The 15,355-nt window shown below is 36.8% G+C and overlaps 3 protein-coding genes across 3 annotated transcripts; 2 read left to right on the forward strand and 1 right to left on the reverse strand.

Moving 5' to 3' along the window:
- Positions 1-284: 284 nt before the first annotated feature.
- LOC104751055 (patellin-1) lies at positions 285-3,145 on the forward strand. The gene is made up of 4 exons (XM_010472931.3): positions 285-1,903; positions 2,139-2,266; positions 2,353-2,488; positions 2,579-3,145. The coding sequence occupies exons 1-4, from the start codon at positions 731-733 to the stop codon at positions 2,828-2,830; spliced, it is 1,689 nt and encodes a 562-aa protein (XP_010471233.2). The 5' UTR covers positions 285-730; the 3' UTR covers positions 2,831-3,145.
- Positions 3,146-10,170: 7,025 nt separating this feature from the next.
- Positions 10,171-12,514, reverse strand: LOC104751056 (patellin-3). Its single transcript, XM_010472932.3, has 4 exons — positions 11,295-12,514; positions 11,022-11,146; positions 10,781-10,931; positions 10,171-10,669 (listed from the first exon to the last, which is right to left on the reverse strand). Exons 1-4 carry the CDS (start codon positions 12,342-12,344, stop codon positions 10,421-10,423), a joined length of 1,575 nt encoding a protein of 524 aa, XP_010471234.1. The 5' UTR covers positions 12,345-12,514; the 3' UTR covers positions 10,171-10,420.
- A 373-nt stretch (positions 12,515-12,887) lies between these two features.
- On the forward strand, positions 12,888-14,306 carry LOC147925806 (uncharacterized). Its single transcript, XM_087492779.1, has 2 exons — positions 12,888-13,025; positions 13,125-14,306. Exons 1-2 carry the CDS (start codon positions 12,888-12,890, stop codon positions 14,304-14,306), a joined length of 1,320 nt encoding a protein of 439 aa, XP_087348905.1.
- Positions 14,307-15,355: the final 1,049 nt, after the last annotated feature.

Below are 15,355 nucleotides of genomic sequence, written 5' to 3' on the forward strand. Positions count from 1 at the left end.
TTAAATGATTGATTCCTTTGAGTTTGATATAGTCTCCTTTTTATTATTTATCAAAGATTTTACGAACTCTCATCGACAAATGAGTAAAGTGTGTCATGATTTGAAACACACTTTACTTTTCACATACAAATTATTAAAAACATGACTAGCATGCTACTGCCCTTTCTCTTTACCGTTTAAGCAAATGATTCCACCTTTTTTTCCATTGCTTTCTGTAAATTTGAAATTTTCTTTTTTAAATGTAAAGAGTTGATAAAATTAAATGACTAAAGAAAACATTAATTAGGCACATAGAAACGAAGAATCTTGACGACTAAAGAGGAGAAAAGCTGTAGAAAATCTTCAAATCAAGGAGAATCATCAAAATATGTAGATATTGTAACTAATGTAACGTTAATTATGGAGGAAAACCATATAGTGAGGTAAATTAAGGAAACAAAATGGTTAGAAATGGAAGTTTTAAAAGAGAGGTTTACAGTGAAAACGAAAGACGGCCGTTGGGAGAAATCAAGGAGGACCCATAGAGAGAGAGAGAGAGAGAGAGAGAGAGAGAGAGAGCTGTCAAAACAGCTCCGACCAGTCTGTTCCCTTTTGCCAAATTCCTCTGTTTCTTTTTTTCCTTATAAAAACTTCTCCTTCCTTCCCTTCTCTCTCCTCACAAACCCCTCTCTCTCTCTCTCTTTCACTTTTCCCAATTCTCTCTCTCTCTCTTTTCTTGAAGTTTTGAAAGATGGCTCAAGAAGAGGTACAGAAATCAGCTGATGTGGCCGTTCCGGTGACGGAGAAACCTATGACTGATAAGGAGGTTAATACTATTCCTACCCCTGTGGCAGAGAAGAAGGATGCACCTCCTGCCTCGGATGAGAAGGCGGTTCCGGAGAAGGAGGAGTCTCCGGTAGTGGAAGCGGAGAAATCTGTTCCAGTGAAGGAAGAAGAGACGGCTGTTGTAGCTGAGAAGGTGATTGTTCTAACGGCTGAGGAAGTTCAGAAGAAGGCACTTGAAGAGTTCAAGGAGCTTGTCAGGGAGGCTTTGAACAAACGAGAGTTCACTGCTCCCCCGACGCCGGTGAAGGAAGAGAAACCTGAAGAGAAGAAACCAGAGGAGGAAACTAAAACAGAGGAGAAAACAGAGGAAAAGAAAGAAGAGACCTCGACTGAGGTGAAGGTTGAAGAAGAGAAACCTGTGGTTCCAGCGGCGGTTCCGGCAGAGACAAAAACTGAAGAGAAAGCAACAACTGAAACAACCGAGAAAGCCTCTGGTGCTGACGAAGATGGAACAAAGACCGTTGAAGCCATCGAAGAATCGATCGTCTCTGTTTCACCACCTGAATCAGCCGCCGCACCGGTCGTGGAAGAGACCGTGGCCGCCGTCACCGAGGCTGAGCCAGTTGAGCCAGAAGAAGTCTCGATCTGGGGAGTCCCACTTCTCCAAGACGAGAGATCCGACGTGATCCTCACGAAATTCCTCCGTGCAAGAGACTTCAAGGTCAAAGAAGCTTTAACCATGCTCAAAAACACAGTCCAGTGGCGTAAAGAAAACAAGATCGACGAGCTCGTCGAATTAGGAGGAGAAGAAGAAGCGAGCGAGTTCGAGAAGATGGTGTTCGCTCACGGTGTTGACAAAGAAGGACACGCCGTGATCTACAGCTCCTATGGTGAGTTCCAGAACAAAGAGCTATTCTCCGACAAAGAGAAGCTTAACAAGTTCCTCAACTGGAGGATTCAGCTACAAGAGAAGTGTGTGAGAGCTATTGACTTCAGCAACCCTGAAGCTAAATCTTCGTTCGTGTTCGTCAGTGACTTCAGGAACGCTCCAGGACTTGGCAAGCGAGCGTTGTGGCAATTCATCAGACGCGCTGTTAAACAATTTGAAGACAATTATCCTGAATTCGCCGCTAGAGAGGTATAATATTTTTCCGTATCCGTCACACACACAACATGCAATATGCAGATTTGAAACTGATTATTATAACAATAGCATTAAAATTTTAGAATAATAATTAAAGATGATATAGTATAATTTAGTCACGCCGAAATTGCTGCACAATCGAATTAATTCTTCTTTTCATTGCATATTATAAGTTATATTATTCTATCAAAATTATAATTTGGTATTGATTTTTTTGTTTTGTTTTCAGCTATTCATCAATGTCCCATGGTGGTACATTCCATACTACAAAACATTCGGATCTATCATCACATCGCCAAGGACTAGGAGCAAGATGGTCCTTGCTGGTCCATCCAAATCTGCCGATACAATTTTCAAGTAATTAAACATTCACTTTAACCATATGATGGTTCATAATTTTTTTCATTTTTCTTACTAACAGTTATATATGTTGGTTGAAATAGATACATAGCTCCTGAACAAGTCCCGGTTAAATATGGCGGACTTAGCAAAGAGGTTCCTGCAACCACTGTAGAAACCGTAACCGAGGCAATAGTTAAACCGGCAGGAAACTACACCATTGAATTGCCTGCTTCTGAGGTATATACATTCAGAATTTGATTACTAATTTTATGAGTTGGTTTTAATTGTAAAACATATTGTTGATTAAGAATGTTAACTGTATGGCAGGCATGTACGCTCTCGTGGGAGCTTAGGGTTTTGGGTGCAGACGTGAGCTACGGAGCTCAGTTTGAGCCAAGCACCGAAGGAAGCTATGCTGTGATCGTCTCTAAAACCCGGAAGATTGGGTCAACTGACGAACCGGTGATAACCGATTCTTTTAAGATGGGTGAACCGGGTAAGATTGTGATCACAATCGATAACCAGACCTCCAAGAAGAAGAAAGTGCTTTACAGGTTCAAAACTCAACCAAAGGTCTGATCTATCCAAATCCAAAGAAGAAGCAACCAAAGGGAAAAAAAATGTTATTTTGTTATTTGGGGGGAACAAATTTTAATTAATTAATTTAGTTTGTTTATTTATTATGTAATTTTGAAATCTCAAGAAGTGGTTGTGTTTTTGCTTTGTTTTGGTATTGGGGGTTGTTTTTGTGTGTGAAGAATATGTGATTACAGTTCAAAAGAAAAAGAACTCTTTGTTTCGTTTTTTTTATCACCTTTAACTTTTTTGTTCCTTACTTTGTTTTGTAAAATTGTGTAAATCTTAATGTATTCATAATTACTTTTTGTTTTTCTATCTTTTCTCTTTACTACTGTTCATAAAATTGATTCTGAAACAAATGTTTTCTTGGTAAAGCATTCGGAAAAAAGTAGAGTTGAAAGTTACATGGGATATTATTGTTCATACAATATGTTTATAGAAAATATACAGTGGATATATATAGTTTAAGAGATAAGAAGAGACGTGTCACGGCTGATTTGCAGATTTGTTGTTATATCAAGTAATTGATAGAGAGATATGAATATAAATATGAAAAAGATCCCTCTGTATATAAAATATAAATAAATAGATTGAAGTGGATAACACTGAATGAGACATTAAGGACGAGATATTATGAGAATGGACCCTCTTTGCTGAAAAATATGGACTGATAAGTCGTGGATAAGACACGGATCGCGGAACCAAAGCACATATTAAATTTGGCCATTAAGAGAAACAAAGATATTCAACTGTAAACTCTATTGTACTTTATATTAATTCTGAAAAAATGTTTTCTCATTAACAAATGAGAGAGTACATTGGTCCTTTATATACAACATAGGATGAGCCAAGTAAAAGGAAGTTTAACACACTTATAAACTACATATATATTTTAATAGATCCCCTTAAACCGAATCATTCTGTAAGAAGAGGCTTGATACTGATAAACGAGTGAGGATAGACTGAAAGGGACCTGGATGAAGGGGCTTCGTCAAGATATATGCAAGTTGATTGATAGTAGAGACATGTAGAACCGAAAGAAAACCGGCCTTGACTTGGTCTCTTGTGATGTGGCAATCAATCTCAACATGCTTAGTTCTTTCATGAAAGACTGGATTATTGGCTATATGCATAGCCGATTTGTTATCACAGAACAGTTTAGCCGGATTTTCCACCTTAATATGTAGATCCTTCAATATTATATCCAGCCACAAAATTTCTTTAGTCGCAACAGCCATGCTTCTATATTCTGCTTCAGTTCTGCTGGAACTTGCCACATCTTGCTTCTTAAACTTCCAACTGATCAAAGAAGAGCCCAGAAAAACGCAAATTCCAGATACGGACCGTCTTGTGTCAGTACACGTACCCCAATCAGCATCAGCAAAACCATTGAGACAAACCTCAGTGTCTTTAGAGTAGAATAGTCCATGTCCTGGATTATTCTTAAGATACTTCAGTAATTGATGAGCAGTATGGAAATGTACATCAGCCGGGCATGAAAGGAACTGGCTCAATCGATGGACTGCAAAAGTGATGTCAGGTCGAGTAATGCACAAGTACAATAGACGTCCAATTAATTCCCTGTAAGGTTTGCCATCATCAAGTAAAGTCCCTGTTTCTTTGCTCAAAGGTATCTTAGGATCCATAGGAACCGATTTCAGTTTACAACCCAATAATCATGTATCAGCTAGTAAGTCGAGACAATACTTTCGTTGACAGACTGAAATCCCAGTAGAATTTCTAGCAATTTCAAGACCTAAGAAGAATTTGGCTGGTCCTAGATCCTTCATCTTGAATTGACAAGACAGAGCAGCTTTGATAGAACTAACAGCTTCATCACTATCACTAGCTATGAGAATATCATCAATATATACCAAGACAGCATTGTAAGAGGTACTTGTTATCTTTGTAAACAGGGTATTGTCAGCGTAAGACTGTTCATACCCTTCATCAGTCAAAGCTTTGGATAAACACTTGTACCATTGCCGGGAAGCCTACTTTAAAACGTAGATAGACTTATGCAAACGTAGAACTGGATTCAGAGGCAGAGTTGTACCCTCAAGTGGTGTATATCCTTCCGGTAAGCTCATATAAATTTCTTCATCCAGATCACTGTGTAGAAAAGCATTCGTCACATCCATTTGGGTCAAGCTCCATCCTTTTTTAGCAGCGAAACCTAAAATCATTTTCACACTAGCAAGCTTAGCAACAGGAGAAAAGGTGTCAAAGTAGTCAACTCCTTCTTGTTGTGTGAAACCTTTAGCAACTAATCTGGCTTTATATCGTTCAATAGAACCGTCAACATTGTATTTGATCGTGTATACCCATTTACAACCAACCACATTTTTACCTGGTGGTAATGTCTCCACACTCCAAGTCCGTAAAGCCTTCATAGCATCAAGCTCCACATTCATAGCTTTTGTACACCACACAGATATTATGGCTTGTTTGAGATTCTTTGGTTCGGTTTCAATCGAAATAGAAAGAATTTAAGACTGATATGAAGGATTGATGTGGGAATAAGAAAGAACAGATGAAAGAGGATATGGAGTAGTGATTTGTTTTGGTGTAGGAATAGAAATGTGGGAGTTAGAATGTTGTATCAAAGAACAGTGATAGTCAGAGAGGTAACCTGGAGCCTTAGTCGAACGTTTCGGTCTCGTAATGGGCAAAGAGATGACAAACGTCTCGACAGGTTGAGTCTCTATACGAGAGGCACCAGAGTGTGTATTGCTCAATGATGGGAGTGAGGAAGAGGAAGATGATAATGGTGGATGCATGGTAGAGTCATGTAATGATGCATCAATGTCATCAATTATGAGAGGAGCAGGTAAAGGAAGCACACAATTGTCAAAGATATCTGTAGCAGGAATTTCAGTTTTAAAAGGAAAAATGTGTTCATGAAAAATGACATTCCTAGAGACAGACACCATATTTGTATCTAAATGAAGAACTTTGTAACCTTTATAATCAGATGCATAGCCTAAGAACACACATTTATCAGCCCTAGGACTAACTTTATTTCTATCTTTCAATAATGTTGACACATAACAGAGACATCCAAAAGATCTGAGAAAAGAATATTCAGGTGTCTTATTCAAAAAAGCTCATAAGGAGTTTATTATCTAGAACAGTAGAAGGTATCCTATTGATCAAAAAGACAGCAGTGTAAACACATGAACTCCAATAGAGCAAAGGAACATTAGATTGAAATAACAATGATCTAGCGACATTCAACAAATGCTGATGCTTTCTCTCCACAACAGAGTTTTGTTGAGGAGTATAAGCACAAGAAAACTGATGAACCATACCATAAGTGTTAACCAAATCTGTAAAAGCCAACTCTGGAGCATTATCGGTTCGAATAGCTTTCATTTTCGACTTGTATTGCGTTTGAACATATGTAATGAAATTGGGAAAAATCTTGAAACATCACTTTTATTCCTTAACGTGTATATCCAGGTTACACGAGTGCAATCATCAACTATTGTAAGGAAGTAATGATAACCTTCTATAGACTCTATAGAAAACGGACCCCAAACATCTAGATGAACAAGATCAAATGGAGATGAAGACCTTCAAGAGGTTTGGGAATTGTTACATCAATAAAACCCAATTTGTTGCGCACATTAAGTGTCATACGCACAGATCTACGCCATGAATGAAACTCTGAACCAGTACTTAATCTATTAGATACTAAAACCATACTAGCATGATCCGAGCTATGAAGGAAATAGGGATTATCGTACTGATCAGGAGAAGAACGCGTTGAATTATCACTCGCAGCCATTAAAGCAAGAACCCAAGAGCTAATCACTAACAGCAAAGATTCCAAGCGAGAACTCAAATCACTCAATTACAGAGCCAAAGCACAAGTAGAAACCAAATCGCGGAAGCCAGAATCTCAAGAACAATAACAAATACAACATAAGCGAAAGCAGAAACAAGCTGGGTGATCGATGTACTCATCTTGTTTACCGAACTCGATTTGAGATCTGAGCTGGATCTGAGCTGAATTGAGAGAATCGAATCAAAGAATCGTTGATAAGGAACGATTTGATGAAGATCGAGAAGAAAAAATTGAAGATCGGATGATAATCTCCAGAGATATTAGATTTTTCTTGAGTTTGTTAGAAGAGTGTTCTTGAGAAAAAGGAAGAAGAGAGAGCGTTTAAACACTCTGATACCATATTAATTCTGAAAGAATGTTTTCTCATTAATGAATCAGAGATTACATTGATCATTTATATGCAACACAAGATGAGCCAAGTAAAAGGAAAAAGCTTAGCACATTTATAAACTACATATATATCTTAATACTTGATATTTTCTTATACGAATCTAATTCTCTTGGGATTGGGAAGACAAAAGAGGCAAAGACAATCTCACAGGAGAGTTATTTCGATATGAAGATGCATATAGTTTGAAATTTGTGAATTAACCTATAAAGATCGGATTAGAATGAAATAATTAGTCTGTTCAGAATATTGACATCTAGATTGAGTCTAACATGTTAAAAGAGTTAGTCCAACAGAACAATGGTCCGTACGTATGACAATTTTTTTAAAAATAAGTTTGTAATAAATGAATATGTTGATTTATGGTCGAACTTCGAATTGACCTAAACATAAATATCTCAATGTATACAATAGTTTCTTTATCATTTCAAGTTGCCCAATTTAGTCAACGAATATAAACCGCTAGTTAAACTGGCTGATTTGGATAGATTCGTTTCACATGCCTCCTAATTATCATCTTCACGATGAGGTCTATAAATATCTTTTGAATAAAGGCTGATGAAACAAACTTAAGAAACAAGACCATTGACAAGCAAATGGAGATTAACAAGTAGTAGTAAATATCGTGGAAATTGGAATATTACTTAAAACATAAGAAAACACACACATAAATAGTAGCTCGGATAGGTGTGAATGTTGACAAATGCAAACTAGATTATGACCCGCGGTACATCGCGGGATAAGTTTTTTTTTTTTTTGTCAACGTACTATTTTAATACTAATTTTGTTAATATAATCTTTTGTTAATTTTATTGATTTAGTATATAATTTGTGGTATACGTACAACAATTTTTGTTTAATACAATCTTAGTTAAATCAGTTTGATTCGAGATATTTTATATTGGTGTTGTTAAAATAGTAAAATAAGGATTTAACCCGTATTGAAGTATCATATTAATGATATTTTATTTTGTAGTATTATCAATTCAATCATGTAATGTCATATAACCCGTCATGTAATATAACTCGTTTATAATATTTTGAAAATTTAATATGTTTAAATATTCATAATTTTAAACTTTTTTATTAAGTTTAGATATATCAGTTATAAATTATAAACTTCTTAAAATTCTATAATTTACTATATATGGTAATTTTACTATATATATAGGTTGAACACACACTTTTTATATTAATTAAGTAATATATGTTCGTTTAAAAAAATTCGAATCACAATATATGCAGGAAAAATATACATTTTTATTAACTTTATGCATTATATGATGATTCACTATATTTAAATTTTTAAATAAAAAAAAAAGATGATATGAGAATAATTTTTTTAATATGGAATAAATCTTCTAAATATCTATATTAATTATAAAATATTATATATATGTTTTTTTTAAAATATTTTAATCTTGTTTGGTTATAAGGATAGTAGAGAGAATTAACTAACCTTGTTTAGATATGAATATAAGTATTAAATGATATTAAATGTAAAAACTTTCTAAAAAATATTTTTGAGCAAAAACTGCTGTAAAAATACTAGTATAGATAATGACTAATTGGCTATAAGATAATGACTAATTGGCTATGGCCTACTCATTCCTCTAATAATCCAATAAGTCTAAAGTTGACATCAAGTGACTCGTCAAGTCTAATCCGCATGTTTATCAAAGTTAGAGTTAAACAAATATCAACCACGGCCCTTATTACCCTGATGATCAAAACAATCTTTTCATCTTAATTTATAAACTAAACTGTATACATGTCATTTCCTTTATTTATTTATTTTTCTTCATCAACTTGCGTCATTCATTTTGAAAATGATAGTAATATATTCATAATGAGATGAGGATACTAAAAATGGCCAATTTTTTTCTTCGAAATATTCTAAACAGAATATCATCTAATTTTGAAACTTTAATTTACGTGTAAATTTCATACTAGAAGGCTAGAAGCTACCAAAAATAGATGCCAACATCGTGTCTTTAGAATTTGGATTTTTTTTAACATGATCCACCAACAACATCGAAAGTTGAAAAGAATACAGTGTGTCAAACCTGAAAACAGCTCAAGTTGGGTTTTATTGTTTGGTGGAAAGCATGAATTTGTAATGGTTTTACGTATTTGAATAATACTATGTAAATATAAAATATGATGTAAAAAGAAATGGGAGTGATCATAATGTCTGGTCCGAAGACAGTTCGGAGTTCATATGAAAAAATGCATAAATAATCTTACAATAGAAAAGGGAGGGACATGCGTGGACCGACACAACAAAAACAGCCATGAATGCAATTTGAACATATTCACTACTGCCCTAGTCTTCGCATGTGCTTCTTCATCAATTCCTCATTCACTTTCTATTTGCTTTTTTTCTCTTAAATAATTCTTAAAAAGAAAATAATAATATACTCTATCCATTTCAAAATATAAGATGTTTTAGCTAAAGCACACATAATAAGAAATGTTTACTTTTAAAAAGTTTAACCAATCAGAAACTAGACTGTATAAAATAAATAATAAAAAAATATAAAAGGGTTTGCATGCATGTTCATTCATACTACTTAAATACTTGTTCATTTGACTATTTTTCGTTTTAGCAACGAACGACTATAAAAGTGATAAACGTTGATAAGTATTGTTTTAAAATTATCATCGATATTATTCTTCAAAACTCTGTTAAATCTTGATAAGTAATTAAAGATAAACTAGTTTTCGTGTGTTTTAATTAATAGGTGGAAATAATAGTCTTTATTCATAACTAAAGCTCGTTGAAATCTTGAATTAGTATTCCCAATCTGGCAATCCATAATAATTGTTATTTTGAATGATGCAACAACAGCCAATAGATTTCGCGTAAACAAGACACAAATGGAACCTCTTCCACCCACTCCAGTCTTGAGACAACAACATTATGTCAGTGTCGGAGAAGTTGTTCCAACGTGTAAATCAACAGCCTTTACGAATCATTATTCGAAGTGAAATTGAATATATAATAAACCTCGTGATTTATACACTTGATGTTTGCACGACACCTAATAAGACGTATACAGTTGATTTCATAAACAGACACAATCAATAAATTGGTTGAGATTTTTTTAAAAAGAAATCTTTATTTCAGAGAGTCATGTAAATTATTATTCTCCTCAAATGATTACAAGAGCAAAAGATGCAGAAGCTCCATTGTATTATAAACCACACATAAATTACACGATATGATGACAAAGCAAACACTCTCACATATACAACAACCACAAATAAGACGTATCTCACTTCTGTTTAAAGAAAAACAAAAGTCTAGAAACCACATTTTTTGTAAAGTAAAAAAGAAGTTTGGAAAGATTTAGAGAGGTTTGACATTGAACCTGTAAACGAGCTTCTTCTTTTTAGAGGTTGGGTTGTCTACTGTGAGTAAAACCTTACCAAGCTCGTTCACTTTGAAGCTATGGGTTAACACCGGTTCATCGGATGGTCTCATCTTCCTAGGTTTTTGTATAACCACCGTGTAAGCATCTTTCTCTTCTGGCACAAACTCTGCCTTGTAGCTTACTTCCCATCCAATTACCCTTATCTCCCACACAAGTTCACATTTCTGCGCCAACAACAACTTGAAATCAGACTTCACAGGATTTTGCCAAGCATCATGACTTAATGATGACCTTGGTTTCATCTTGCAATTGTTAAATGTAAGGACAACACTAACCTCGTAGATTATGATCTCCACAGTTTGTTTTGTTCCGGGCTTAACAGTGATCTCTGAAGCTGCATCTTCCAACGAAAAGTCTGGATTACAGTCGCAAGGATCTACACTCAATCCTCCGTACTGTACTGGAACTTGCTCGGGTGAAATATATCTACAGTCCACATTTTTCCAAACAGCGTTAAGAGACTAAAACATAAAATGGATTAAGTAAAGGCTCAATAAAAATAGTTCTAAAAGTTACTTGAAAAGGGTTTCAGCAGAACGTGAAGGACCAGAAAACACTAGCTTGCTCTTTGATCGTGGTGTCATGAACGGACCAATCACAGTGTAAAACACAAGGTACCACCAAGGAACATTGATAAAAGCCTGAAACAAAATTCAACCATGCCTTAATAAAAAGGGCCAAAAGACAAGATGCTCAGACACCAATGAAAGACAATAAAACAGGACAAGCAGAACCATGTTCCTTGCTTCATAAGTACAGATCCTAAGGAAACCAATCTAGAATGTATACCTGTTTGAAGACAAACTCAGGGTAATTGTCTTGAAGCAACTCAACAGCTTGCTTAGTAGCCGATCTAAGCTCTTTCTTCCCTAATCCAGGTGAGTTCTTCATATCATTAACCTGAAAAATAGTAGAAACCCCACCAGAGCTAAAATCAAGCTTCCTAATACTCCTCTCCAAGAACTGAATCCTAGTCCTCAAGAAATGTTTCCTCTTCTCCTCATCAGAAAACGTCTTGTTGTAAAGCTCCTTATTCTGAAACTCACCATAGACATTATAACACACAGGGTGACCTTCTCGGTCATGTCCATGCATAAACACAACCTTGTCAAGATCATCCACGAGATCTTCCTCAACAAGTTCGTCGATCTTGAACTCTCTCCTCCACTTAATCGTGTTCTTGAGCATAGCCAACGAGTCTTTCACTTTGAAATCCCTAGCTCTTAGGAACTTCAGCAGAACGACGTCGCTTCTATCGTCTTCCAGCAACGGGATTCCCCAAATCTTGACTTCTTCTGGCGTGGTGGTGGTGTTAGCGGCGTCTTCGGGTTTAGGGGTTGAGCCGAATTGGTGATTGTCTAAAGCATCTCGCACGAGACGTTTCAGTTCGTCGAGTGACTTCTTCTCGGATTCCGATAGATCGGAAAGTTTGCTGCTTTCTTCTTTGAATGAACCAAGATTCAGTGGAATCATGCTCTTTTTTTCTTCAGCTACTTCCTTCTTCGATGCTTCTCCGAGCTCTTTTTTCTCCGTCGACGCAGTTTCTGTTTCTGTCACCGTCGGCGGATGATGCTCTTCCGGCTTGGTGGTGGCTTCCGCCGTCTCCGGTAGATCAGTCTCAGTCACACTCTTCGGAGCTTCGGTTTCTTTTGGTAGGACTTCGTGAGTAGAGTCAGATGCTTCTGATGATGGTTGCTTTTCCGGTGTAACGAGAGTGGTGGTGGTGGTAATAGGTTCCTCCGCCATGTTTTTTTTACTTTGCCGTCTTTGTTCTGTTCTGTGATTCGTTCCTAAATTTGGGCCAAATTGAGTTTTGGGTTTATAGCGTTGTTGAGACATACATGATGAGACTAGTCGGAGTACAAAAGGGTATATTGGTCACGCCGAGTGAACCGGGTTTTTTTTGTTTTGTTTTGTTTTTGTTGTTGTCATCAGCATGCGACATTTACAGTATGCGACACTAGTTCAACTGTGGTTTGGTTTTTAATTATTTTATTTAAATATATATATTAAACATTTGATTCTTTTTCTTGTTTTAGAGTGACAAACACAAATTCATCGGAATTGACTCTCCTGTTTGGGTTTAGGACTCTCTTATTCATAAAGAGGTTTCGTTTCTTTGAGAATATAGAGCTTTGCTTGGAAAAACAATTTCCCACTTGCTCTTTTTTTCCGATTTATCTCCTTTTGTTGACTTATTTTCGCGAATCCATTACAAAAGATAGGTTTCCTTGAGGTTTTCTTGGTGTGAACAGTAATTCTGGGTTTTGAAGTTTCAGGGTTTTCTCTTGGTTTTGAGACGTGTGTGCGCAGATCTATCTTTTCCAGTGGTTTTCAAGGTCTTTTGTTAGAGAATTATAGTTGGGGAAGATGTCAGCAGCGATGGATAAAGCGTTGATGGCGATGTCCTTAGAAGAGGAGGATATACCGTTTTCTCTCCCAGATTTGCCAGAGTTCAGCTCTTGTGAAAGGAATTATCTTAGTTTGATCGGAAGAATTTTAAATCCGAAATGCCAATCAGTATCTGGAGTAGTATTCGATATGCCAAGAAAATGACAGAAGGGTGATAGAATTAGAGGAATTGCGCTGTCAAAGGAAAGATTTCAGTTTATCTTCCAGAATGAACACGATCTAGAAGATGTTTTGAAACCACAGTTGAACGACTGGGGTTTGATAATGGAAAGATGGACCGAACACCCTGCAGCAGATTCACTTCAGTTTACTACTCTTTGGATGCAGATCCGGAATATCCCCATTAACCATTATACGGCTCCTGCGATTACGGCAATTGGAGAGTTAGCTGATCCGTCGCAAGCTCAAGGCAAAGAGTATGTTAGAGTTCAAATTCGTTTTGATGTCTCCAAGCCTCTAAGGAAATCAAAGGTGATAGGTCTTCCCAACAATAAATCAGTAGAAATCTTCTTTAACTACGAGAAAGTTCAAAAGAGATGCTTTAAGTGCCAACGCTTATCTCATGAAGTTGATTTCTGTCCTATTCTGATAAAGAACCGAGAAGACACTGCGCTGGCTAGAAGAATGGGTCTGGCCACTTCTAAGGCAAAATCTCTTACTATTCTTAAAAAAGCAGACCCTCTGTTCAGTGTCTTAAGAGAAGATCAAGTGGGCATAAATCCCCTTTCTGGACGTCCTAGGATTGCCCCAGAAGTGCTGGAAGGTATGAGGCAATATCTTCTGTCTGCTAATGGAGAAGAAAGATCAGTTAAGGAAGATAGAGTCAGGAAAACGGTTTGTGAAGCAGAAAAATCCCCTTTCACCCAGAAATCTACTCTCAGTCTAGAACCAATTCCAATCATCTCCCATGATGTGGATATTGGTAAAGGTAGAACTTTTGGATATGATTCTGCTGAATCTTCATCAAAAACAATGCTGGTACATGAAGATGATTCACCTACAGAGGTGTCGGCTCAGAGGACTGTTGGTTTTTCAGGAAGGAAAGCTTACTCTGCTTCAGTTTCTATTGATAGTTATAATCAGGATGCTACTGGTGTTTCTGTTCCCTTCTTGGCTAGTTCTTCGGTGTATAGGATAGGTTTCTCTGAAACTAGTCCTTCCGGCTCTAGCCAAAAGAAACAGAAACCTAGAAAGAGGCAGCAAAAAAGAGCAAGATTACTTAAAGGCAAAGATCTGTCAAAATCGTTTGGGGAGGGTGTGAAGTCCACTGGTCTGACTATTGGAAAAGTGGAAAAGAGGAAAGCAATGGAGGAATTGGATGGTGAACCCAGTGCTGTTAAAGCAAAATCACTAACGGTAGTCCCAAAGGAGGGACTGTCCACCATCTGATGAGCATTCTAAACTGGAATTGCCAGGGATTGGGGCGGCCTCAAGATCTGACATTTCCTCGTCTCATGGAATTGCGTAAAAAACACTTCCCTGAGATAATATTCTTAATGGAAACGATGAATTGCAAGGATGTTATTGTAGATATTCAAGTTTGGCTTGGTTATAAGAATGTATATACAGTGGACCCTGTTGGAACCTGTGGTGGGTTAGCTTTTTTTTGGAAAGAGTGTAGATATATCGGTGTAATATGAGGATAAGAATCTATTAGACTTAGCTGTACAGTTTGGAGAGTATAGCTTTTTCTTCACCTGTGTTTATGGGAATCCCAATTTCTGCTATAGACACCAAGTTTGGGAAAGATTGACAAGATTTGGTTTATCTAGAAAAGGAAACTAGTGTATGATTGGGGATTTCAACGAGATTTTAAACAATGAAGAAAAACTCGGTGGTCCAAGAAGAAGTGATAATTCTTTTCTACCATTCTATGCTTAAAGATTATGGAATGTCGGAGCTCCCTAGTTCTGGCAATGGATTCACTAGGGGAGGGCGTAGGGGAACTCACTGGATACAAAGTAAGTTGGATAGATGCTTCGCTAATAAGGACTGGGTGTCGTGCTTTCCTGCGGCTAATCAAGCTTTTCTCCCCAAAAGAGGCTCTGACCACAAACCAGTTTTGGTAAGTCTTGTCTCTTCGCAAGATTTATACAGAGGATCTTTTAGATTTGACAAGAGACTGCTACACAAGCCCAGAGTTAAAGAAGCGATAAGCTTGGTATGGAGGCAGCCTGCTAGTTCGGCTCCAGTTCCAGTTTCGCAGAGAATTAGAGACTGTAGAAGAGTGCTTAGTAAGTGGAAAAAGGAGAATGAGATGAACTCAAAAGTTAAAATCATTGCCATCCAAAACGAATTGGAATTGGTTCAGTCTTCTTCAGATCCTTCTACATCCAGATTAAGATCTTCGAAAAACAAGTTGGTTGAAGCGTATAAGGAAGAGGAATCTCACTGGCAACAAAAGAGTAGAGATAAATGGATGCTTGAAGGAGACAGAA

The sequence above is a fragment of the Camelina sativa genome, chromosome 16, assembly GCF_030686135.1.
Source record: "Camelina sativa cultivar CO46 ecotype springtype chromosome 16, ASM3068613v1".
In the NCBI taxonomy this organism is placed as follows: domain Eukaryota; kingdom Viridiplantae; phylum Streptophyta; class Magnoliopsida; order Brassicales; family Brassicaceae; genus Camelina; species Camelina sativa.